This window comes from Sphaeramia orbicularis, chromosome 22, assembly GCF_902148855.1.
Source record: "Sphaeramia orbicularis chromosome 22, fSphaOr1.1, whole genome shotgun sequence".
In the NCBI taxonomy this organism is placed as follows: Eukaryota; Metazoa; Chordata; class Actinopteri; order Kurtiformes; family Apogonidae; genus Sphaeramia; species Sphaeramia orbicularis.
Genome location: NC_043978.1, coordinates 34,605,165 through 34,630,460, shown reverse-complemented (window position 1 = coordinate 34,630,460; position 25,296 = coordinate 34,605,165). Strand labels below are relative to the sequence as shown.

At 38.8% G+C, this 25,296-nt stretch overlaps 4 protein-coding genes across 15 annotated transcripts in view; 2 read left to right on the top strand and 2 right to left on the bottom strand.

Moving 5' to 3' along the window:
• Nucleotides 1-5,502: 5,502 nt before the first annotated feature.
• The window catches only part of acp7 (acid phosphatase 7, tartrate resistant (putative)), a 30,580-nt gene continuing 10,786 nt past the window's right edge, over nucleotides 5,503-25,296 (top strand). Inside the window, exons 1-6 of one of the 6 annotated variants that reach the window (XM_030126481.1) lie at nucleotides 22,016-22,060; nucleotides 22,939-23,048; nucleotides 23,221-23,357; nucleotides 24,026-24,226; nucleotides 24,310-24,492; nucleotides 25,080-25,105. In XM_030126481.1, the coding sequence (XP_029982341.1) occupies nucleotides 23,249-23,357; nucleotides 24,026-24,226; nucleotides 24,310-24,492; nucleotides 25,080-25,105 (519 nt within the window). In that variant the 5' untranslated portion in view covers nucleotides 22,016-22,060; nucleotides 22,939-23,048; nucleotides 23,221-23,248. Of the gene's footprint in view, nucleotides 5,508-22,015; nucleotides 22,061-22,938; nucleotides 23,069-23,220; nucleotides 23,358-24,025; nucleotides 24,227-24,309; nucleotides 24,493-25,079; nucleotides 25,106-25,296 lie in introns of those variants that run through there. The other 5 variants (XM_030126478.1, XM_030126480.1, XM_030126479.1 and 2 more) reach the window with 5 other exon arrangements.
• chrm5a (cholinergic receptor, muscarinic 5a) lies at nucleotides 7,641-16,483 on the top strand. 3 transcript variants are annotated; one of them, XM_030126476.1, is made up of 3 exons: nucleotides 7,641-8,059; nucleotides 8,283-8,335; nucleotides 14,138-16,483. In XM_030126476.1, the coding sequence occupies exon 3, from the start codon at nucleotides 14,205-14,207 to the stop codon at nucleotides 15,774-15,776; it is 1,572 nt and encodes a 523-aa protein (XP_029982336.1). In that variant the 5' UTR covers nucleotides 7,641-8,059; nucleotides 8,283-8,335; nucleotides 14,138-14,204; the 3' UTR covers nucleotides 15,777-16,483. The 3 variants fall into 3 exon arrangements, with proteins under 3 accessions (XP_029982336.1, XP_029982335.1, XP_029982337.1); XM_030126475.1 differs by having other exon boundaries at nucleotides 7,641-8,343; XM_030126477.1 differs by lacking the exons at nucleotides 7,641-8,059; nucleotides 8,283-8,335 and adding an exon at nucleotides 9,358-10,497.
• LOC115413556 (fibrinogen-like protein 1-like protein) lies at nucleotides 16,644-19,207 on the bottom strand. The gene is made up of 2 exons (XM_030126490.1): nucleotides 18,487-19,207; nucleotides 16,644-17,882 (listed from the first exon to the last, which is right to left on the bottom strand). The coding sequence occupies exons 1-2, from the start codon at nucleotides 18,626-18,628 to the stop codon at nucleotides 17,188-17,190; spliced, it is 837 nt and encodes a 278-aa protein (XP_029982350.1). The 5' UTR covers nucleotides 18,629-19,207; the 3' UTR covers nucleotides 16,644-17,187.
• LOC115413555 (KATNB1-like protein 1) overlaps nucleotides 19,325-25,296 on the bottom strand; it is a 42,703-nt gene continuing 36,731 nt past the window's right edge. For 4 of the 5 annotated variants that reach the window (XM_030126485.1, XM_030126486.1, XM_030126488.1 and 1 more), the window contains 9 exons: nucleotides 21,717-21,817; nucleotides 21,197-21,234; nucleotides 20,829-21,108; nucleotides 20,598-20,713; nucleotides 20,458-20,508; nucleotides 20,289-20,378; nucleotides 20,048-20,152; nucleotides 19,815-19,908; nucleotides 19,325-19,716 (listed from right to left, as the gene is read on the bottom strand). In XM_030126485.1, coding sequence (XP_029982345.1) covers nucleotides 19,684-19,716; nucleotides 19,815-19,908; nucleotides 20,048-20,152; nucleotides 20,289-20,378; nucleotides 20,458-20,508; nucleotides 20,598-20,713; nucleotides 20,829-21,108; nucleotides 21,197-21,234; nucleotides 21,717-21,817 — 908 coding nt within the window. In that variant the 3' untranslated portion in view covers nucleotides 19,325-19,683. Of the gene's footprint in view, nucleotides 19,717-19,814; nucleotides 19,909-20,047; nucleotides 20,153-20,288; nucleotides 20,379-20,457; nucleotides 20,509-20,597; nucleotides 20,714-20,828; nucleotides 21,109-21,196; nucleotides 21,235-21,716; nucleotides 21,818-22,384; nucleotides 22,605-25,296 lie in introns of those variants that run through there. The other variant, XM_030126487.1, reaches the window with a different exon arrangement.

Here is a 25,296-nt window from a genome sequence, read left to right as displayed (position 1 = left end):
CACAGTATGCTTCCAGTAGGCGGTGGGTGGTCTCAAATGAGGAACACAATGGCAATGATGTATTGTAATTCTGTTGTTAAAAAAAAGAATAGAAAGAACTATTCAAATTCTGGGCAAATGTGGGTAGATTTAGTATGCTACTGTGCCGCTCCAGTGTTTTGATCTTGTTTTTGGTCAGTCTTTCTCTGACATTTACTTGCACATTTCCAGCCAGTTGTCATTGAGACATCTGTTTGTAATGCATTTCCTGCCCGCCCTTCATCTGACTCATTATTGCAAATGCAGCCGGTGTAGTAGTCTGTCACTGCTAGTGAACAGGTAGGCAAGAGACAGCCCATGAGTATTGCTCTTTCATGTCAGAGCTGCACAGTTGAAACAAGAATAATTGCAGGTTAATGGGTCAATGCCACTCTTCTGTAAAGCCAAATTATCACTTCTACTCTGTTCTGTTCTCAATGTCCTATTCGTTCACATAACACCAGGTTAGACAAATCAGCACAATGTTTACCTCGATGCTCATGCCCCAGTAAATTATATAAGCAGATTTTTCCCGTGAATGACTGTGTGCAAGCATTTAAGTCTCTTCATGGTGAACTGGGCCTGCAGGTCAGCTGGCGCTCTCATTGCTAAAGGCAGAAGATTTGGTGTCAGTTGTTCAAACCCACAGCCTAAACTAGGTCATGCTGTTTTTGGTAGCAGCGTCTAATACTTTCTTTTAGGCCACATACACAATTTTATGGGTGAATGTTCAAATTTAAAAGTTTACCATACCATACCATACCATACCAATTGTATTTATAAAGCACTTTAAGAACTTTATAGCCAAAGTGCCGTACACGAATCATAAAACAAGGGAATAAAGAAGTAAGAACAGTGATAACACGGGGTGCAAAGCCGGCTAAGAACAACAAAATGCAACCATCACAAAAATGAAGACAAACTAAGTTTTAAAAGTTTTAAGCTACGATTTGAAGGTGGTAACCAAGTCTGAATTTTTTATGTGTTCCAGGAGGGCATTCCAGAGGGTTTTGAGTTATATCACACTTTTTTTAAACTATATAATTCCATATGTATTCATTCATAATTCTGATGCCATCAGTAAGAATCTACAATGTAAACAGTCATGAAAATAAAGAGAAACCAGGTGTGTCCAAACTTTTAACTGGTAGTATATACATTCCTTGCCATTTTTATAGTAACACACTACTTTCTGCAGTACAATACTGTTCAAATAATGCTCACAACGGTATGGTACCAAAGTGTGTTCCGACACTACTTTTATGCAGATAGAGAAGGTTGGAAGGAATTCAGAAACGTTGGGACACCTGTAGGAATTGGTAGCGCCAACTTTTGAGGCTTGATCAACCTCCATTGCTGCAGAACTGCTTTAAGTTGTTAACCCATTTCTTGTTCGCCTTTTTGTATAATTCTGAAATGTACATTATTTTCAGTTTTGTTTAACCTTACCTTTTTTTTTTGTTTTTACCTGTGGCAGTTCACTGCTTACCTTTGTACCATTTCAAGCTGTTCATTGGACTTGAACTGCTTGAATTTCAATACAAAACTGGAAAAATTGGGGTGTTCTAAAACTTTTGACCAGTAGTGTGTATATACTACCAGTCAAAAGTTTATATAAATATGTGTGTGTGTGTGTGTGTGTGTGTGTGTGTGTGTGTGTGTGTGTGTGTGTGTGTAAAAGCTGCTATGTGAAAAGTTCTCTCTGCTTAGCACCAGCTGTACAGAAAGCTTTGATACAGTAACATGCAAAAAATAGAGAGGCACTTTGATGTGAGGCCTGTCCTCTTACTTTAGAGCAGTGATGTGTTCCATCTTTGAAGAAATAATATATACAGTTTTAACCACTGCTGGATCATTTGTGTCAGAAAGCATGTTCTTTTTGACTTAGGAATGCAATGTTTTGATTATGGTGGAGCCAACATTCAAAAAAGATGATAAAATTACACATTTATATGATATAAACAAACTAAAAGCTTATCTTTATCTTTTAAATCCACCCATAAAGTGCAAGTGTATGCAAGCAAAAGTGAAAATGTTGTTTTATGCCTTATGTACTGTATTTATATCAGAATCCAGTCTTGTCTTTCATTTGAGGCTAAAAAGAGACTCGTTACTGTACCATTTATGTCACTGCTGGACTACTGTGACGTGATATACATGCATACATCCCCTCAAAGCTTAGATTAGACAATGTTTACCAAGGAGCGATGAGATTTATTACAAACTTTAAAGCTCTCACTTATCACTGTGTGTTGTCATTCGTGTCAGATGGTCTGCTTTGTCCACACACAGACTGAAACACTGGCATGTATCCCTAGTTTTCTTCTGTCATATCTTTAAGGCTACATCTGTCAAAGACGTGCTGGTGGCTGCAGTGTTTGGTCTAAGGATTTATTCTGTCTATCTGCTACAAAGGTCCACGTTGAAGCGGGAAAAAGGCCATTAAATACACCGCTCCCTCTGTTTGGAATCAGATAGAAAATGACCTGAAAGGATTGTAAATGCCACGGAGACTGAAACATCTGTTTGCAAATGTTTTGCCTAATTAATTTAATACTTTATCTATTTTTTTTTTTGCATACAGCATTGCATATTTACCTTGTATTATGTTTGTGTAAATGTATGTTTGGGTGCTACCCTGTCACTAACTTGGTTAAATGTATGCCTGCCTATCTATCAGCCTAAATCTCAATGAGTTTTTCCAGATTAAATGGAGGAATAAATGGTGAAATGGTTAAAAAAAAAAAAAAGAAAAAAAAAAAAAAGAACTGATGTAATTACATGTAGATGAGTGTAATTGGGTGTAAAAAATGTTCTGTTGAGTAGTCACGTGGCAGTGTGTAAAAATAAGGTCAAATAACAGATTCATGTATAAGAAATGAACAAGATGTATAAGAAATCATAAAACATCCAACTACATTCACTCAAAGATAGGCATGGAATAAAGGTCCTACCAGGTCACAAAAGAAGAATTCACACTCTTAGTTCACAGATCTGAACAGTGAACTTTTCAGATGAACAGATGTCAACATGGATCAATAGGAGGCCCTTCACAAAAGTGTTAATATTGTCCACACTACATGCTTCCATATAGTGTAAAACTATTTAGTTCTTTGTTTAACCACTGAGCAGAAGACATCGCTACAGAAACTTCCTAGCAGGAGAAAACTGTCATCTTTCATTAGAGGGAACAGCAGGTACTACGGCTTGTGGCTTCTACTGTAGATTTCCACAATGAAAAACCGTGAATTCATCCAACATAGAGTGTTTTACTAAAAGATAGTTTACCCCTGGACATGCTCTGCCTTTAACTTTGCATGTGTATAAAACAGATTAGGCCAATGTGGTGAGAACTCAGCAAGGGGAAAGTTAAAAGATTTGTAATTTTAGTATTATTGTGCTAAACTGTGAGTACAAACAGACTCCTGTTTTGCGCATCAGCTTGAAAATAAAAGATGTTTTAGTTAGACAGTGCTCCTTTTCTACAGAGCATGATCACTAATATGATAGATCTATTTCACTGCTGTTTTGATGGTTGGATGGCACCTTCTCTACAATTTTTCCATCCCTCATCTCAGAGAGAGGCAGATGGAAGCATTCAACGGGTGGTCCTGAATTACAGTAATTAAAAAGACACAGGAAGGATAACTGGGTAGCGCCCAGACAGACAGGCAGACTACCAGAGGGAGAGAAAGAGAGAGAGATCGGGAGAGTGCAGCACCCTTTATCAATTATTTTCAGTCTCCTCTCTCCGGCTTTCTCTCTCTGGGGTCAGATAGGGGTTAGTCTTGTTGAAAAGGTGTTTAATTTTTTTTAACAGAGTGGAAATTTGGCTATGGCTGATAAGATTCTCTGCATTATTGGCCAAGCTCATTTCAAGCCTTGACATCTTTCCTCGACACCAATAATGCAGATGAATGGTGACTGGATGACCTGATAGGAAGGTGGACATCTCATACACAAGTGTCCAAAACATTATCTTTGTCAGTATGCACAGCAACACTCACACACCTGCATTTACAAGGACACTTGATATTTAATGATGTGAGGAGAACCCAAATTCAGCTCGCTTGTCATATTTTTTTTTCCCAAATTACTTCATATTGCAGCATAAATGAAAGTCTTATTTGTGTTATTTATCATGTTTTATGGGCCATTAGTCTTATCCTACCATGCATTCCTATAAAGGAACATGGACACACCCTCTCACACAGGAAGTATCGCCTGGGACTGGTCCAGACAAGGTCATTGTTGTTGACGTAGGAGTGTCTGAGGAGTCGGTGTTGGATGTCCTTAAAGGACTGCAAACCACAGGTCCACAATAACAGCTCAATCAGAGCTGCCTACCACCTAATCCCTTCTGTCAAGGCAACATTAAAGTTGCATTATGGACAGGGAGAGAGAGCTCATGTGCCACCCAGCTCAGCTGATTGCTGACCGGGTTTACTCATTTACTTTTCCTCTGTGACACTAATACCACTCCCTGATTGTAAACTTGTCAGTAATCATGTAGTACAACACAATACAGTTTTCTTCAAAGGACACTGAGGTATTAAAATTGGATTTCATTAAAATTATATTTAAAAATCTAAAAGGGTTTGTACTTGTGCAGCAGATTGGTAAAAATCTATCTCACACATAAGAGACAAAACATTTTCTGTTACTCAGGGATAAAAGCAAGCTCCACAGCAGGGGGATGTGTAAATCCACCGAAACACTACAAGGTACTGGCAAATCATTATGTCAAAGAAGAGTTGCTGCTTGGTGATGGAGAAAGGAAGAAAAAAGAGAAGGGACAGGCAAAATGGCAAATAAACATTTGTTGCACATCTAAGCCTTTGAGAGATAAAAACATTAAAAGAGTCAATTCAATCAGCTAGTGTGAGGATGACTGAATGCCAGGGATGAAGTAGATGAAAGAGGACTCCAAAGAGAGACATCGATTGTTTCACATTATTTTGCTGGACATTTGACAGGTGTAGAGAAGAAGGCTGGTCTCTAATTTAGCTAACAACCAAGCATTGGGTAGTTTTTAGCTAAATGAAACTCATTTATCAGGTGAAAGAAAGAAAGAAAGAAAGAAAGAAAGAAAGAAAGAAAGAAAGAAAGAAAGAAAGAAAGAAAGAAAGAAAGAAAGAAAGAAAGAAAGAAAGAAAGAAAGAAAGAAAGAAAGAAAGAAAGAAAGAAAGAAAGAAAGAAAGAACGTATAAATACACCGTGACAAATAAAGACAGTTGGTTAAAATAATGTGAAAATAATAATAAGAATGAGATGACACCATATAACAGAGTATTTAAGTCTTCTGGTTTTAGCAAAGGATGCCCGAGGAAATAACCTGATGGCAGAAATCAGAACAGACTGAACAGGGATGTGAACAATCAGACAGCGTGTATTCTGTTATCTGATGTAATTATTTTCTGAAAAGATCTAGCAGCATTTCCTGTGTAGTGGCAGTTTATATTTGCTGCAGACATTAATCACCTTTTTAAGTATTACTGAGAAAGAAAGAAAGAGAGAAAGAGAGAAAGAAAGAAAGAAAGAAAGAGAGAAAGAGAGAAAGAAAGAAAGAAAGAGAGAAAGAAAGAAAGAAAGAAAGAAAGAAAGAAAGAAAGAAAGAAAAAAAAGAAAGAAAGAAAGAAAGAAAGAAAGAAAGAAAGAATCACACCATGTTGTGGCTGATAATTTTTGCCAGCATATGGGTGCACAATTGGGTCAGGAGATAAGCAAGCCCCTGTGGACTGTGGACAGATGCAATCCATCTCTGGCTGTGTGGATGTCCTCCCCCATCTCATCTCTCTCACTGGCACGCACCGATCAGACAGTGACCTGTGGAAAAACAGTGATGTTTAGGACGCAGATGAGTAGGATGCGTAGATGGTAACTGGTTTCCCTGACATCAGTTATCATTAGCTCCCCTTAGAAGCACTGTGGTATGAAGCTGGAAAAGATCGAGACAGCAGGAAAAAGCACCAGCGAGGTCCAGTAGAAAACCTATTTCACGGCTCTTGTGTAAAATGTCATGTTTTTAATTTCAGTTACTGATCTGTTATCAATTTTCAACTGTGCATTTAATTACAAAAGTTTATAATGCATACGTTTGTCATTATTTCTAATAGACATTTGTGATTTTATCAATAAACAATATGCTGCAAAAAAATAATCAATATTAACAAGCACGTGAAGTGGGATTGAGTGTGAGACTGTGTGTGTGCATACCTATGCTTTTGTCCAAGTGTGTTAATGTGTGAATGCGTCACATAAAAAAAGTATGACAACGCTGTAAACTTTGTGCAGGTCAGCGATTCAACGGTAATGATGAGCCAGGTGTCTGTCCTTTGGCCAGCTGCCTGGAAATGGCATTAGATTAGACTGTCAGGCAGAGCGGAAGGTGGAGGGGTGGGTGAGAATATACAGCACTCTGCGGAACAGACGTGGCAGGATTTTCATGAAACACATCAATCATGTCATTGGCATATAGCTCTGACCCACTAGCAAAATCATTTCAGGGTGAGAGCTGCATTATGACAAATGTCGATATAACATATGAGAGAGTATCATCTATCTATTATGTGCTAACCAGTGCCGTCTGCTCCATGGGGCAAAGTGCACAGTTTTATGAGAACAGTTGCATGACAACATAGTCCTAAAATTTCATAAAATTAAGCCATGGTTTTAGAAAAGAATACACCGAATAAGTATCAGATTTTTGACCTTGTCACTACGAGCATCATAGTCATCATAGCATCATCATTTACTGTATTTACTCATCACACATTACACCCTCCCATGCTATTATGAAGTCTTCATTTTACCGACCAAAATCAGACATTCTAATCCATATAAACACTCAACAATAATTTAAGACCGGTAACTGATATACATCTCCTTTTAATCTTTTTTTTCCAGCATTCTCTCCTGTAGTGACTAAACCTAGACCACTGAGGGTAATATAATAGCTATAACTGAAGTTATCAGTGTTTGTCTTTGGTGATTCAATGGGAGCTCATAGGACAGATAAGCACCCATCATCCGGATTAAAACATATAAGACCTTAACACCCACCCAGGACAGTCGCCAAATGCCAAGCAAATCTTTCCGCAATGACAGGCAGTGGTGTATATACACAAGCACGAACATACAAACACACATGCAGAGGTCCCAGTGAAAAAAACATCTGTCACATCAGTGGTCTCCTTATCTGGCCCGGCCATGTCAGTGTTCTACCATGTGAGCACAAAGGCAGCAGTGTTGTTTTATGGTCTGTGGATGAGATTGCTGATAGCGACACCATCTCACACTCCACACTGATCAAACACTGAGAGAGTCTGGGCTGAAGATAACCAGGGTCACTGTCTCTTTTCTGGACAACACAGACAAAAGACATGCCATTAGTGGTAATTAATGATTTGTGTGGCATAAACATATTGCCACTAAAAAAAACAACATTTGGCTTGAATGGTCTGACTACCACCCCCTTAAATATCACCACAACCACTCCACCTCCCATGCTTTCCCTCCCACCCCCACCCCTTCAAAAATGAACCTCCTGAAGCACCCAGAACACCTCCCCTCCCCTCCATCCCTCTCACACTCTGTAGACTGAGCAGCATGCTCACTGTCCTGAAACATGATGAACCATTCAGCCCTATGGGAATTTCTCCTCCCAGCTAGCTAGCGTCAGCTACATCTGTGTCTGTCAGTAGATGCAGCGGCAGCAGCAGCAGGAGCAGCAGCAGCACTTGCAGTGGCAGTGAGTTGGCTCAGGCGTCAGGCAGCCTCTCAGTGACATTCTGCTTCAACTTGACTCAGAGGCAGCACAGTTGTTCCAGCTCAGCTCAGACCAGACGGAAAAAGTTTCCTTCCCATCAGCATGTTTTGGCTCGTGAGCATATTCTTCTGATTTATGACTGTGTGAAGAAGGATGCCCTGCAACTTGAGGATACTTTTGTTTTAAGATGATGCTGGCAGATTGTTGTTGTTCTGGAGGGGACTGTGATGCTCAGCTGAGCGCCTCTTAAGAAGGGATGACCGGGGTCTTCAGGTGTTCATCCTTCTCCTACTCTTTGTCTTCTTCCTCTACCTACTCTTTTGTGCTGTCACTTTTCCCTCAGTCTTCTGGCATGCAAGAGTGAAGTCAGCAGGATTTCTTGTCCACCTCAATGCTGTCTCCAACTGTGTTATGATCCTCTTCCTCATTGCCACACTTAACCTGAAGGCTTCCGAGGAAAAACAAAGGGATTAACTTTGAACTTTCCTCTCACCAGGAGACACAGCCTGCCCTTAAACAGAGAACTGTGAGATCTAATGAAAGTAAACTGTGAGTATGTATGTATTTTTTAAACATCACTTGCTGGTTTCACAGCCTCTAGAGAATCATAAGTGATTGAATGTGCACTTTTTGATTAATGCACAAAGGCATGACCTGGATTTAAGGGGAAATAGCATCATGTGTGCACAAGTGCATGTCTGAGAGGTCTCAGCATGTATTTTTAATGTAGCCTTTTACCTTAATGAAAGCAACTGAGGATGTGCTCTTGGAATGATGTGTGTGCTTCTTTTCTTCTGACTTTCCATATAGAATAGTAGAATACATAAAACAGCATGTGCATGTATTTTGTATCAGGTAAATTGTAAAGCCTACAAGTTGTTGCAGAATAACTTGACAACTTTTACATTTTCATAGCATGCAACTAATTTAACATCCTGATTATTTATTCACATATATTCTATTTTCCGCTCAGTGAGTCTTCATCAGATTCATGTCTGCTGTGATAACATCGTGTTTCCTACATATTTACTTGTTTGTCACTAGTATGACCGATCAGTCATATTTTCTCATACCCTTTCCTCCTTACTCTTTTTTTCCTCCATCTTTTATAAACAGATTCCTAACAACACTGAAATTGTAAATTCATGGTCAAAAAAATCAATATATTTCTTCAAAAGACTAGAGCGCAAAGCTCTTACCTCCTCTCCCCCTCCCTCTGATTAAGTGGAAATGACAAAACAAGGAAGGATTAAGCAGTGAAGCATGATTTTAACAAGTCCACCCAGTCCCCACAGATCTTGTGAGGTGCAACAGCAAATGCTAGAAGGTGGTGGTGCTGTCAGCAAATCCTGGAAATGGTTTCTGTGAAACAGTAATGGTTTGGTAGGTGTGGAAAAAAAACCTGACCACATTGTAAGCCAATTTATGACTAGACCCTGACAGCAACATTAAAATCCTTTTTTTATTTTCTTTTTTTAATGTAAAATTTTAAACATTAGCTTGGAAATGTCAGGCTTGAATGTGCCACACTTGTCTTTCATTTGTTTACAGAGTATGTTAACAGATAAATAAATTTTAAACTCATTAAAGTTAGTGTTGGAAGGAAAATGTCTGAATACTTACCAGATAAATTATTAAATTCTTGTGTGAATATATACATTTTACACTTGTTTGTATATTTCATTTAAAAAAGAAAAATAAATGCATAGTTCTTTGGTCTTTCAAACAAATATGACAGGACTGGGGAAATTGCTTGTGTTAGGAACAAACATCAAATAACCTTGAGGCACAAAGACACGGACAGCGACTCATATTTAGAAAACCATCCACACAAGAACATAAATGAGTCAAGCTACATCATTAACCAAATGATGGGGCATTAATAAAATGTTCTCCTAGAGGCAGTAAGTGTTTAGGTTTTATTGCCCCCAGCAAGTGCCAGAACTACAGTGGAGTCCATAAGCAGATCATAATATCCACCTAATGATCATCATTTTTCAACAAAGCAGAAATGTAATTTAAGATTTATCCTTGTTTTAATATCATAGTTAAGTAAAATGTTAGGAAATGAATGACCATAAAGGACACTTAATCTGTTTTTTATGTCTCTTTAATTTAAATCGTTGTTTTGCAGATATGACCACCATCATTGACAAACTACTGAATAATTCAGTTTGCATGTTTTGGAACACCGTCGTACATGGGAACATTTATAATCCTCTTTCTTTCTCCTTCAATGACTGATATCTCGAATGATTCAAGCATTGCTTTGGTCTTCCTTGAGAATGCCACATATGCAGGAATCGTAACCATGGGTCACTGGTCTGACTACAGGATGCACGAACTATTGTGCCAAAGAGCTCTGGGCTGATTTGCACATCATACATACTCACCACGCAGACACACATGGTGTCCTTTGGCTCCTTTGCTTTCACTCGGTTTTCTGTTCCCTTGTTGGAGTCTCTCTCTCTCTCTCTCTCTCTCTCTCATCTTCTACAAATGCCAGAAAAATGCTTTTGCTTTCTCATTTGTGGTGTGCACAGCAGTGGTACTGCTACCAAAAGAGAGGGTTAGAAAAAGGTTATGCATGACTGGGAGGCCTGGTGTGGGCCAGAGCGAGGAGTTGCAGCATAGGAGATTTGATGGCCAGCTGCCAGAGGACCTGCAGGAAGCCACCCTTCCACATGTCCTCCTCTGCACTCAGTATGAAGGTTCTGATCTCTGCTGTGTCTTGACTCACACACTGGGTACTTTTTATCACTGGATCAATGACCATTACTTATGTATACTGCACTAACATGATATTTCAGGAAGAAGTCTGATACTCTTAGGAGGTATACGTAATAAGGGAGACTCAGCTTTCTTGGCAAGAAAGCAAAACTCAGTCTCCTCTGCACCACTTTTTGGCACTGATTGCTATTAATGACCTCTGGCTATAATATTCTAATAAACGCAGGCAGGATGCTGCATCTTTATCTTTGTTTTTCAGAACTATTTTTTTCCTGCCAGACAGTCAGTATCACAAAGCTTTGTGCGTCACATTTGATACCAGACTGCATAGATAAAAAGTCCCAAATCAGGCCACAACTGACTCTATTCACTATTTATAGTGATGCAGAGTCCATGTTTAACCCCCACTCTGTGTTCTGAGTGTACCATTAAAGCACTCCCTGCTTCAATTTAGATGCTATTAGCAGGCTTGACTTGTTCTACCTCAAGAGGTCACAAGGTAGAACAAGTCTATTCTTTGCGTGTGTTTAAGTATGTACACGTATTACTGACTCACACTCACCAGTGAGTCAGGAACATGCATGTTTCATAATCACCATATTTGACATCATTAATTAATTCTGTTTGAGGCATCAAACATTTTCACTGATGAGTCAGTCTGTCCAATTTTAGCTTTTACCAAAAGTCAGAAAACTCAACACTGAACAACTTGTTGCACTTAAAAAAAAAAAAAAAAAAAAAAAAGGATACTACTGTGCTTGACATAGCAGGAACATTCCCCCGTGCACCTTTGTTTTAGCATATTAGTTCTGCTAAAGTAAACAGCTCCTACCAGGGAATTGTAGATAGCACCCCTTGTACTACTTTGTAATGTTGTGGGGGTTTGAGTGATGTGATAAGAAATGTCATTTTATTACAAGATGAAAGACAATACAAGTCCTGAAGGAGAAACCCCTTGGTGGCTGGAATGTTATTTGTGTGGGCCTCAGGCTGCCACTGGGACTCCTGCTAACCTGGTATTGTCAGAAGCATGCCAATGAGTTCAGGTAGTCATAACATCCAGTATATTACACTGAGGGTAAGTTTTCAGATATGTGTCCTATTAGAGGAGCTTTCACTAAGTTACTACTTGTGTGAAATCAAGTGAGAAAAAGAAGCAGAAAAAACAATTTTCTTTGGATTATTCCATTTGGGACATGTGTTGACAAGGAGTAAAACTGGTTATGTGGCTTGATATTCAGTAAATACTTTTTCTTGCCCAGTGCAATGTGTGAAGAGAAGTTCATCATCTTGTAAGAGTTAGAATAAGTTTTCTGTTTGGTGGATCAAATCCACAGGGTGTCCCCCCCTACAGATTAGACTTACATTGTCAATGCCTGTATGGTGAGAGTGAATATGAGTTTTATTATCTTGTAAAGCCAGTGCATCCCAAATCTTGGTGGTAATAACACATTTTTGACTGCTCATCCTCCTTCTCTGTCAGCGTGGCTCAGGGGGGTTGTGTAAAGCAGTTGCTGAGGTGTCTGTTAGGGCTTCCGTGTTAATTTGCCAGCTCTGCCCATTGGCCCGAAGGTTCAATTGGAGGCAGATTTTCTCTGCAGAGGCGAGCTACCCTGAGTTCACTGTTGTTCCACACTGATAGCTTCAGGCTGTGTATTTCCCTCCTGAAGGTGGATTTCTGTCACCTTTGGAAATACTGGCATCACGAGTTTCTGGAGTATCTCAGCATAGGATTTCAGAATTGGAAGATAGGTGGGTCATACACAGGACACTAATCCATAACCAGGCTCTGAAATCCCCTTATTTTTAGCAGAGAAAGTGGCATGGCTGAAAATACCATTGCCATCGGTTTGGCTGAAGTATTTCCTGAGGGAAGAGCGTAGTCACTGGAAAGCTTGAATCGAGGAGTGAAAACTTGTTATCTCAACTGACAATGTGGAACAGTACAACACTACGAGTAGCCTCACTCTGAGATTAAAAAAAGGAAGTTCTGAGTGGTCTGATTTTCCCCCAAAATAGACTCCATTCTAATATAACAATATACAGAATATAACTATTGACTGAAGGAAAAAATCCTTGAGTCCTGGTGATTTATATGATTCTTTTATGCATGCAGTAAAAGTCAATATCAAGGCCGAGAAAAAAGAGTGGTGCATAGGCTGCAACATACAGGATTTGAACTATAGAAATTACCATTAAATTTGCTTTCAAAAGAAACATGGCCTAAGCGATCTTCACTATTGATTGATACATCCAGCACCCAGGGGTGAAATGTACATACACACCACTAGACATGTGTCGGGCCCAGTATAGTGTAACCTGTCATATGTGCAGAGTGTAGGCTGCCCTCTGCTGATTCATGGACTACATACGTGTGAGTAATAACACTGTACCTGCTTCCGATTCCTACTGGTGTCATTTACTCCATATCAAATGTGGTGCCTGAAGAGCACATGTGATTATGTGATTACTACAGATGAGCTAAGTGACTAAGGCTGAGCTGTTGTTCTGGTGGCTCTAACACATGCATATGAAAATGCTATTTTAGAATAATCCCCCAATATGTTCAAACCTAATTTAGGAAAGATGAGAATGCAGTGATTGGCAAAACAGGAAAAATGCCCTGCAGTCTTGTGTCTTGTGAAGTGTTTCTTCACAAATTGTCTATAAATACAAATCTGCTCAGAGCTCTGCACACAGCAAATGTTAGATATTTTAGAGCAGTCTCTCTTAGGAATTATGTATGTATTGCAGAAAGAGGCATTTGAACAACAAGCAAGCTGTCAAAGTGTTTGAGACACAGACAGAGCATTTGCTTGATAAAATGCAAAGTGGGGCACATAAATGCTTTACTTTTTATACGATATTACTTTTTATTCTCACAACAAATTACATTGCTCTACGTGCAGCATTTACTTCCACAGAAAATAGGCAAGAATGTGTCTCTAATACCATGTATCAAGCTGAATGTAGGAGAGACAATGACACAAAAGCTGCATAGCTGTTACATAGAGCATAGAGGACATGCTGTTTTCTTTGGGCAGGCAGAGATCACAGGACACACGACTCCATGGACCAGAGAAATAATGATTTAGACTATATATGGAATTTAGCAGAATTAAATGTCATGTTTTCTCATTCATATAATAAAATGGCCTTAGTGAACTGTAAACTGACTTATACCGCACTATAAATATAGCAGCACAGATGTAGAGCAAGAAATAACATTACGTAATGACCTGGATTTAAAAAAAAATGTGCCACAGATGTTTCCAGAGATTGCCTAAAACACTCCATATGGGGATACTCACATGAGCTGCGTCTTACTGTGTGAACTTGTAAGATGTGAGAATAGCTTTATCACATTGTTCAATATATGCAATTGACAAATAGTAGGGAAATAAAAACAAAAGGAAGAGTGTAAAAAATATTATGCTGTTATTTTCTGTTCTGGGAGAGGAATTTATATAGAGTTTTTAAAAGCAAAAAATATTAGCTTTGTCTTTACTGGAGGTGCACATTTGATTGTCAACATGCAGAAATGTTGCCATCTAGTGGCACTAAATGAATACTTCTCATTGCAGAGATAAACGCTCTGACCCACTCTCTCTTTCTTCTCAGGACAACTCCCTGAAAATGATCAACCCTGACTGTCTTGTCACATCTGAATGCCAATAAACACAGGACAATGGAAGGAGAGAACAGACTAAACTCCTCTGTAAATAGTACAATGGATATCCACTTGGTCACACACAGTCTCTGGGAGGTGATCACAATAGCGACTGTGTCAGCCATAGTCAGCCTTATCACAATTGTCGGCAACGTCCTGGTAATGCTCTCCTTTAAAGTCAACAGTCAGCTGAAGACAGTGAATAATTACTACTTGTTGAGTTTGGCAGCTGCAGACCTTATCATAGGGGTTTTCTCCATGAATCTATATACCTCTTATATACTGATGGGCTACTGGGCTTTAGGGAATCTCGCCTGTGACCTGTGGCTGGCACTGGATTATGTAGCCAGTAATGCATCAGTTATGAACCTGTTGGTGATTAGTTTTGACAGATATTTCTCTATTACCAGACCTCTGACCTACAGAGCCAAACGGACTCCAAAACGAGCTGGCATCATGATAGGTCTGGCCTGGCTGGTGTCTCTTATACTCTGGGCACCACCTATCCTCTGCTGGCAGTACTTTGTGGGAAAAAGAACCGTCCCTGAGAGGCAATGCCAGATTCAGTTTTTTTCTGAGCCTGTGATAACATTTGGAACAGCGATTGCAGCCTTTTACATCCCCGTGTCAGTCATGACAATCCTGTACTGTCGAATCTACAAGGAAACAGAGAAGAGGACCAAAGATCTGGCAGAGCTTCAGGGAATTACCTACTCCACAGACCCAGGGGTAAGCCAGCCTCAGAAAACCATTATCAGGTCCTGCTTCAGCTGTAAACTAAGGTCGACTTCACATGACAGGAATCAAGCTTCTTGGTCATCATCCAGTAGAAGTAATGCTGTTAAGTCAACAGCCACCACCAACGACGAGTGGTCCAAAGCAGGTCAGCTGACCAGTTTTAACAGTTATGCCTCCTCAGAGGACGAGGACAGGCCTGTGTCTCCTGGAGGTTTCCAGCCTACCTTCAGAAATCAGGCATGTGAGACCAGCAAGAGTGCAGTGGGCAGTGAAAACGAGCAACTCAGCAGCTACGACGAGGACAGCTTCTTTCAAACACCACCCAAAAGTAATTCCCAGAAAAGCGGTAAATGTGTGTCCTATAAGTTCAAACCTGTGTCCAAAAACACTGAGCACCAGAGCAAAAATGGAGACACCAAAATGACGTCGTCAACTTTCTCCTCCGCTGAGTCCATGAGTGTTCCATCCACCTCCTCAGCAACCAAACCCATAGACGTCACACTGAAGAACCAGATCACCAAGAGGAAGAGGATGGTGCTGATCAAGGAGAGGAAAGCCGCTCAGACTCTCAGTGCCATCCTGTTAGCCTTCATCCTGACATGGACACCATATAATATCATGGTGCTTATTTCCACCTTCTGCTCAGACTGCATTCCTCTCTCCTTGTGGCACCTCGGCTACTGGCTGTGCTATGTCAACAGCACTGTCAACCCCATGTGCTATGCCCTTTGTAACAAGACTTTCCAAAAGACCTTCCGCATGCTCTTACTTTGCCAGTGGAAGAAGAAAAGGATTGAAGAGAAACTTTACTGGTATGGACAAAACCCAGTGGTCAGCTCCAAACTAACATGAATTATTTTTCTACGCTGGTGTATGACAGTGGCCGTAAATGTGTTTACTGGCTTTGTGATCATGAATTCTACATGTGAGGTGGTATCAAAAGTAAAAATTCTACACTGAGCATCTGGTACAATTACATGTGTTGCTCATTAATCAGTCGGTCTGCTATTATGTGTTATTTAATGGAAGCTTTGAAATGACCATCACATCAGTAATTGTATTGTAAAGGTTGTTAAATATTACTGTTATCAATATTTTCTCCTAAAATTCATGCACAAATACAGAGATCAGCACACAGATTACTCCAAATTGTACCATTTGTATCCAGGGTGCACATTTTGATACCTGAAAATGATGGTGAAATGATTTTAATCGCAGTATTTTTGTTTAAGCAGTGTTAAAAATGGCCAGTGTCCTCCTGCTACTAGATGCTCTGACACAAAAAAATGTCTTTAACATGCAGATGTTTTATCAATTGTGAGTACTGTGTTTGTTTTGAGGAGTATATCTTAATGGCTATTTTATTTTAAAGGGCTAATAAATGTCGTCCTTATGTCAGAATCTTCTTGCAGAGTCAAGATTGTAACTTGAAATTAAAGCCTTTAAATTTGTGCCATGTTATCATTTATGGATCAACTATAGAGCCAGTTTTAGTATTGTTACACTTCTCTGCCATTTCTGTCCATTTCAGTGAAAAACTTTTAAAAAAGGAAAAAAAAGAACAAAACTGAACTGAATATATGACTGATTCCATACTGACTTCATAACCAACCTGACAAAGAATGACAGTATTTTCATAAGGAAAGGTGAGATGGATTTAAGAGCAGATATTGTTTATTATTGTTTTTTACTCATCATCCTCAGGATATTGTCTTTTTCAGCACTGATTTGAAATTTCATTTGTTTTCTCTGAATTACTACCATGTTATCTTCACTGTATTCTGGCAAACTTGTAACGTACTGTGGTTAAAAAAAATCCTGTTTGTGAAATGTTCTTTTCATATATCTGTATGCATTGGATGGAAGATGACATGCAAAAGATATTTTACAAGTGTCATAAGCTATATTGTCAAGAAACACTTTGTTGTAACTGTGATAAACCAGAAATCTGCACTTGCAAATGAGAATGAAAGAGATGCTTTGCTTTGTGTACTGACATGACGTATGATGAAAGCTAAAGCTAAAACTGTACTGCATTTTTATACTGTGTTTCCGGGTTGTTTCTTTTTGTATTTTGTGATTATGTCCATGCATTTATGAATAAAATGTGGTTAACTGACTAATAACAGAAATAGATTTTAGATTACTGAGGAAGAGAAGTGTGACACAGTGTGAAGTGAATAGAAACCCTAAAAACTAGATAAGATCAACCTTGACAGATAATCCAAGTGTCTCACAATGCAGAAAATCCAAAACAGTGGTGTTAAAGCTCGTCCTTTTTGCAGTCTCCACTGGGAATCAGTTTAAATGTATCTGATGGCCTCACCATCATCCATGCATACTTGCACAGTCTCTCCTTGTTGCAGTCCTTCTGCCAGTAGATGACATTTCTGCGGTTGAGGTTGGCACCGGCGCAGGCGTCGTACCACCAGCCCCCTCCTGCCACCCCCTGGAACTCCAATTTGGCACAGTTCTGAAAGTAGTTGTCATTGTCCCTGTCTTTAGTGGTGAATTTTTGGTTGTCATGCAGGTAATTTTCTGTATCCAGAGTCAGGGCGTCTATCGCTGTGCCCTGAAACAACCCCAGCCTCAGCCTGTATGCTGACGCCTCATCCTCCACCAGGACTGGATCATACTCTCCCATCTTAGTGACAGCATCCCGGTCCACTAGTTTAACTCCCAGCTTATATCGCCCAGGGCCACGGGTGAGCTGATGAAGGTATTCATTCCCGAGCCAGTGATCTCCAGTGACATCCCCAAATCCCTGCTTGTACTCAGCCCAGGTACAGTCAAAGTTGACACTGCTGTTGACAGTGATGTGCTGCACCACGGTCCAGCCTCCCTCCTGCATAGCACAGTAAGCTACGATGGGGGAGCCTCCTGGTTGGATGAGGTACACTCCATCTCTGGCCTGACCAGAAGAGGTCATTAACATTTCATGACAGTCTCTGGGCAGCACTGTAGAGCAAATGCACATATTAGCCCCAGAAAGGGTAATTACACTCAGATGTTTACTTACCCCAAAGGGGTATCTGGAATCAGATTATTTTCTCTTTATTCATCATATAAAGCATTTCTTGTGATTTACACTGATCATAAGAAATTGTATTTATTTAAACTACAGAATGACAAGGAGAAAATGTTAATACAGCGATCATAATCAAACCCAGGGAGGTTTTTGTTTGTCATGAATTGATTACGTTATGATGGAAACAGCACACACAACACTGTTTCTTAATGCCCCCTGGGTAAACATGATAAAACCTTGATCGAATGACACACTATTACAACTGTTTGTTTGACAATCTGTCTTACCAGTATACACAAATCACCACATGGGACATCATGAATGAGTCACCAGGCAAATTTGAGTCTAAAGCATGGAATTTGACCCCCATCCACAGGAGAATCCACATTCTGTAGGTAATCTGAGATAAGGGTAACAATTTTGCCTTTACATGACCTCATCTTTCTCTCTCACACAAAGTATAGTCATAGAACATAATGAAAACAACAGACAGAAATCTAAATGAAAGTAGAAAAATACATATACTATATGCACCTCTCATTCCATGGTTCAGGACTGAATTGTGCTGATCTGGGGAAAGCAGATTCAGGTTTTCAGCTTGGAGATGCTCCATGTCAACTCCAGCCACACTCAGCAGCAGCTGCAGTAGTATTGCCAGCAGCCAGCAACACTTCATCCTTCACCGTTTTTGGCTATCAGACCAATAGTGTTTTGTTACCACAGTACAATAGTTTTCGTATTTGTTAAATTTAAGGAGAAACATGTTAAAACTATATCTTGGATAAATAAATACATGAAATAAAGTGATGGTGAAAATATAAGTTTACCTTCAGCAGAGCCACCTGTATAAGGCAACACAAGATAGAAGAATGTTTTTTCCCCTTCTGCTTACTGAATGAAAAGCAGCAGAATGCAAACAAGCCGGTCGACCGCTGAGTCCAGATTCAGAGTTCACTGAATTACTGGTTGTCTCTCACAGTTTCTCCTGCCCAGTCACAGCTGGACTTCAGCCTTAGGTTCACATCACAGAGACAGACACCTATCTCCCACTTATCTGTGTCAAGTCAGATAAACCCACATGAGAATTGAGATATGAGCTGTGTAAAGCCATATCTCTCTTTTATTTAAATCACTTCAAGACTGAATGAGGGTGAAGTCCAGCTGAGAGATTCAATCAAAGCAGTTTACCTAAAATGTGGTTCTGGTCATGTGACAGCTATATTCTCCTGCACTTTAACTTGAAGTAAAGTGCAGTGTAGAGCACAGTTTGTACAGTTTGATAGATGTTCATGATTGAGTTTGATTCATTTACAAGGACCTAATTACATTATTTGTTTTAGTTGCATTACCTAATTATAATCACAACCACAACTACTTTAAAAAAATTTATTCATCATAATTGAAGACATTTAAACACATACATTTAAGTCAGTTCATTTTTACATTCAGTAACATGATTGGCAGAAATGACCATGTTGCTGATGAGAACAACAACAAACTGGTCAATGAAAACACATGACATTAAATTTGTCAAACCATGATATTTATATTGCACCCTCTCAGCTGAATAAATTGCTCTACTAGACATATGCATCAATAAATGAGCTATCTTAGGACAGCTGCAGGGTATATAAAAAAAAACATGAGTTGAAAAGTAAGATAGCTCTACTGAGTTTTCATTAAACCTCTAAGGGCTGTTTCCACAGAAAGGTCCATTTGTCTTCATTGTAGTCAGTTTAGTTGAGACAGGAAAGAATCAATGACCTGAAGGAAAACAGAATGATGAAACTCTAGCTGGTAATGTTTTTCACTGCATATTTAGTAATAACACAAAGGCTACACCCTATTTAAACAGCACTGACCTTTGCTATGTCTCCTGCAGTTCCTGGAACAGACTTCAGTAAAGGTTCCTGTTGCCATAATTCCATTAGATACTGATTAAAGACCTGGAAGTTTCTGCAATGAAGTCATTATTGATTCATTAAACAGACAAGTGTATATTTTTTTGGATTTTTGGTTCATCTTTCCTGATTTAAATATTTTGAATGATGAGAAAAAAAACATCTTACATCTCATAAAACACATCAACACTTACTTATCCAATGAAACTTTAGATGATCCACTGGAACCACTTGCTTTTAGTTCCTCCCACCAGTTTTTTAAGACTGAATATATCCACCTCAACCCAACAATAAGATACCTGCAAAAACAGGTGTTGATTCCCATAATTAGCCTATTTTTCTGCATTTGTCTTATATTGCATCATGATTCCTATTTTTTCAATAATTCTTGCATTTCACATTCAGTTGACAGACGACTTAAGCAGGAATACTCACTCTTCATATGGAGTTGAGAGTACTTTCCTGACTAATGGAAAGAGGTCAACACAACAGCCAATGGAAATCTTGGGAGAATCCTCATTAATGCTGTAAGAAATAATTAATCTAAGTAATAAATTTGTCATTATCACCATATATGGCTTAAGGAAAACTGCAAGGCCCTTACCTTTTGCTTATCAGTGGTAGAAAATCAACAAACACACCAGCGTCTTGAATTCTGTGCAAAGACAGTTACGTAATGTTATTGCTGAAATACAAATAACCCTCAACCATGTGACATTTCACAAATGAGCCACACACATGTACCTTAACAAGTATGTCAGCAGCTCTCCAAAATTTCTCTGCCATAAAGTGAAGGCCACTTTCAGTCTCAGATTTCTTCCAAAGAGCACATCTGTCATTAAGTTATGATCCCTCCTAAGCTGAAAAAATATGATCAGGTTTAAGTAGTTTTATCTAAACATGACAAAGTGTAAAACAATTACAACACAAAGTACAGACTCCAGAATGAGGTACAACTGTGGTGTTATTTCAAACCTCTGCGAGTGTACTGTAGTCAGTCTGCTCAGAACCAGTTCTACCAGTCTTGTGGTTGTCATCAACATTTAGTGGGAAATCCCATGGGTCCATGTCAAATATCATCTCCTGCTGCATGTCCTGCATGGACTTTATCTCATTCTCCTTGTTTGCTGCATCATAAGTCCTTCCTGGTCCAAGCTGTTTCTTCCGAGTCACAGTCAGGTGATGAGTTTTCCTCTTACATGACACCACCCGCTTTACTCTGCTTGGATTATTGCCAGAGCGACTCACTGGAAACCTGGGTGGAGTGAAATGTTTATGCACTCGGTAGGAAACAAAACTGAACACATAATGCACCTGATTTTATGTAACGATCCACAACTTACCTCTTTTTGCTGGACTCATCACTTTTATGGTAATCCACCTGTATTTGAAAATTGTTAATAATAATAATAATAATAATAATAATAATAATAATAATAATAATAATAAGAAGAAGAAGAAGAAGAAGAAGAAGATGATAAAATACACAGTTGCAGTATGCAGGTAAGAAAAATATTAGAATAATGACTATAAATAAAACAGTAATAATAAAATACATGATAAAATAGCCTACATTACAACAAAGCAATGCCAGACTCAAATGCAGAACCAAGAGGTACTGTCAAGAATAAAAATGTAGTAGGTATAATTTAAAACACTAATAAATAAAAGAGAAATTATATTTAAAGTCTTTTGATTAAAAAAAAAAAAAGTCTTCAAAAGTGATTTGAAAAGATGATACCGATGTTATTACCAACATATAAGAGGGAGGCATATTACAAAATATATGTGTGGACAATACATATGAAACAAAACAAAAACAAAATAAATAAAATAATAATAATAATTTTAAAAAAAACTCACCACTTTTGTGTTTCTTGGATGTGCATAGCTCACTCTGTAATGTGATGTATCCTGTTCCACAGTTTGATATTCTCTGTCTTCACCGTTCGAGTCCATTATATCTACAATGAAAAGAAACAATTTTAAATCAGTTACAACAAACTATTATTTTTTTTATTTTATAAGTCCAGTTTTCTCAAAATAGGCTTCAAGAGAAAAAGTGTTTTTGTCTCTATTTTTACAGTCTTAACCTCCGAGCTGAGCAGCTTAAAACACAATTACCCATAATTCACCTGGGTATTGTTGTTCTTCTGTTTAATGACGTAATCAGGAAATGATCCTGGGTCAAACAGCTGAGTAGTGTTGTGAGTGTTTTTTTTAATACGAACTAATAAATAACCTTGTTAGGTTAACTTACTTATGTACGAAAGGGTTAGCGCTTTGTTGAACTGTACCACTGTCTTCCATGTTAGTTGTTAAATCGTCAAAAATGAATTGCTTCATAACATGAATTGAGTCAAAATATGTTGTTAACTCACTGCGTCAATTAGTTAGCCAGAAAACTAAGACAAAGTTAGCAGGTTAATGCTAAAGGCAGTAGTAGAAGGATAGTAAGAAACCGTAACACAGCTATTATTAGCATCCTGTAAATACAGTTAGCGGCGTAGCATTATGTGTGTCATACTCACTGTGTATTATTTTCCTAAGAACAGACAGGCTAACCCTTCACTTTAATTCCCTTTGATTCGATTTAAGCGACTGCCAACACGCTAACAGCCAATTCCCACTGATAATGTCACCCAGTTTCAGAGAATAAAGAATCCCATTCATAAAGTGGGTGTAGTTTGCACCCTCTAGCGACTAATGAGACTGTAATGGTGGCAGTTTCAAAACTAAACAGCTCCTGACTTCAGTCCTGCTCATATGAGGTGATATCATTGAGAAAACATCCCTCAAAGCGCCAATAGACGGAGATGTTTTACAGTATTTATCTTATAATAAAACGTGTTCTTGAGTCTTAATCAACCAGTTTCTTCCTCATTAATAAGTCATATCAGCTGTTGTTTTTGCACTTTATTGATCTTTTAAACAAGCTGTGACTTGTGGGCTAATCCCTGTTGGACCTAAACGGGACAGCAGTGCCTTCCTGACTGCAAAATGAAAGACAACATCAGCTGCTTTTATTGACACATCATCTCTTTCTGTTCCCACACTTGCTGACTCTTCTGTTTTGATTTTGCAGTTTCATCATTTGGGTTGACTGCAAGTTACTGATGTGTAGCTCCTCATTAGAATCCAAAAACGCTGGATTGCATGTTGCGGTCAGCAAGCACTGGATAAACTGACACTGAGGTTAGGTAAGGTTTAGGGGGGTAAGTTTCATTTCATTAGACTTTGACTGATCCACTTTGTTTTTTACAGTATCATTGACTGTCATATGATGTTCAGTAGCCAAGTGTTCAAAGTCATATGATTACAGTGACAAAATTGCTTTATACTCTGGATGTGCGCTTTCTTAAACCAGGTTTGTACTCTTGGAGTCCATTGTTAAAATGGTACCCCTTCACGCTGCCTGTGCCTTGTTGAGCCTTGCACCGCTGCTGGTGCTTGGTGTTCCTCCCATTTGGACCCAGCCAGAGCAGGTTCACCTCTCTTATCCAGGTATGTTTTTCAGTTGTTTCCATTTATATCTTGTGTTTTCAGTCAGGGACATTATTTTCCCCTCACAGTTAGAAATGAGCATCCAAAGCAAATTGGTTGCAGGTTTACAGATGTTTTGTACAAATTGGTTCAATACTGATAGAAAGGTCAACTCTTTACTGCCTTTTATAGCTTTGTAATAAGTTTTAACTGTACTTTAGAGGTCCATTTTGTCATTTATAAGCCTAATAACATTTCACTTCCATTTTCACTCTGCCTGTGTTCTTTTGGCTCTTCTTTATCGCTTAGGTTTGTTCTCCAACAAAAGTAACTTATCTTGTTGATGTGTCCTTGTGCACTGAAACACTTTGTGTAAACTCTTTGCGAATCATTCAAGTTAAGGACAATGGATAAACCATAGACAGAGCTGACATTACCCTTGGAGTGGAGCATAAATGTTTTATTCTCTCATTCCTTATGAAGGTGAAACATGTGGTAGTCATTTACTGAGATGATGTACTGATGAAATGAGTACCTGGCCAGCCTTCAGTTTAAGTCAGTTCCTGATGGTTATATCTTGCCAAAGGCAAGATCAAAAGCACCGATGTTGTGCAAATGTCTTGGCTTTTATAAACACATCAGTAAGTGAATCCAATAGTGCTATCAGATCATTGGGCTTTCTGTCACAGGAGTGCCAGGTTCAATGGAAGTGACCTGGACCACCTTCAATAAGACAGAGAGCCTGGTGGAATATGGCTTAGTGGGAGGCCGACTCTTTGAGATGACTTCCAAAGGTTACAGCACTCTGTTTGTGGACTCAGGACATGAGAAGAGACACATGTACATCCATAGAGTCATTCTAACAGGCCTCAAACCTGCTGCTACTTATCGTGAGTGGAAATTTAATGTCAAGAAAGTTTTATTGTATAAACATGTGAACAGTCTGTTCTCACCTACTGTATGTCATTTTCAGTATACCACTGTGGCAGTGATGAAGGCTGGAGTGATGTGTTCTCATTTACTGCTCTGAATGACAGCACATGTTTCAGTCCTAAGTTTGCTCTTTATGGCGACCTGGGCAATGAGAACCCACAGTCTCTGGCTCGACTACAAAAGGAGACTCAGCTGGGCATGTATGATGTCATTCTACACATTGGTAAGTTTCACACTGAACCATATGCACTGTAAATTCAACTAACAAGCCATTAGTCATTAATAATAATAATAATAATAATAATAATAATAATAATAATAATAATAATAATAATAATAATAATAATAATTCATCTTAAATTGTGCCAGGTATGAGAAGAATTCATATAAATAAAAGCAAGTAAGCTAACTGATGCTTTAATAAAGAGGCAATACATCATGATGGTATTTATATTAATGGGCATAATAATACCTATTTGTCTTTTGCTCTTTGTGCTTTAGTGTAATATGTGCTGAGGAATGTGAGTGAGTGGGGAATCGAATTTTTTCTCCTCAAGTTAAAATTGTTTGCACAAAATGTGACTAATTTGCTTGCTCTTCACATTGCTGTTTCAGTTTCAGTTCTACTGAAAATTTAAGTGAGATACTATGAGACAGTTACTTTAATTTTTATTAAAAACAACTTTCGATAATGTCCTTGAAGAAACTAATTCAAATACCTGAAATATGCCCAGTCTTATTTTGCTGTGGTGTGTGAGAGTTCTTCAAAGCACAGTCATTTTAATCTGTATTTTTCTATTTCTTTTCAAGGGGACTTCGCCTATGACATGCACGAGGTATTTAAGTCCTCTGTCTTATCAGTATCATAAATTTCAGCTGTATCTGCCTAGTTAAGATCACTGACAGCAAAGTTCTTTCACCAATACCTCATACTCTTAAAGCCTGTCTGACTTTCCACTAATTCCACAATGACAGATGAGATAAGCCACTTCACCTCTCTCCACTGCCCCCTTCCCAAAGCACACCA

Coding starts and splice junctions, on each gene's coding strand:
- chrm5a (XM_030126476.1), top strand. CDS start 14,205: ATGGAAGGAGAGAACAGACTAAACTCCTCTGTAAATAGTACAATGGAT.
- LOC115413556 (XM_030126490.1), bottom strand. CDS start 18,628: ATGAAGTGTTGCTGGCTGCTGGCAATACTACTGCAGCTGCTGCTGAGT. Junction 17,883..18,486: donor CCTGAACCATGGAATGAGAG/GTGCATATAGTA, acceptor TTTGCTCTACAG/TGCTGCCCAGAGACTGTCAT.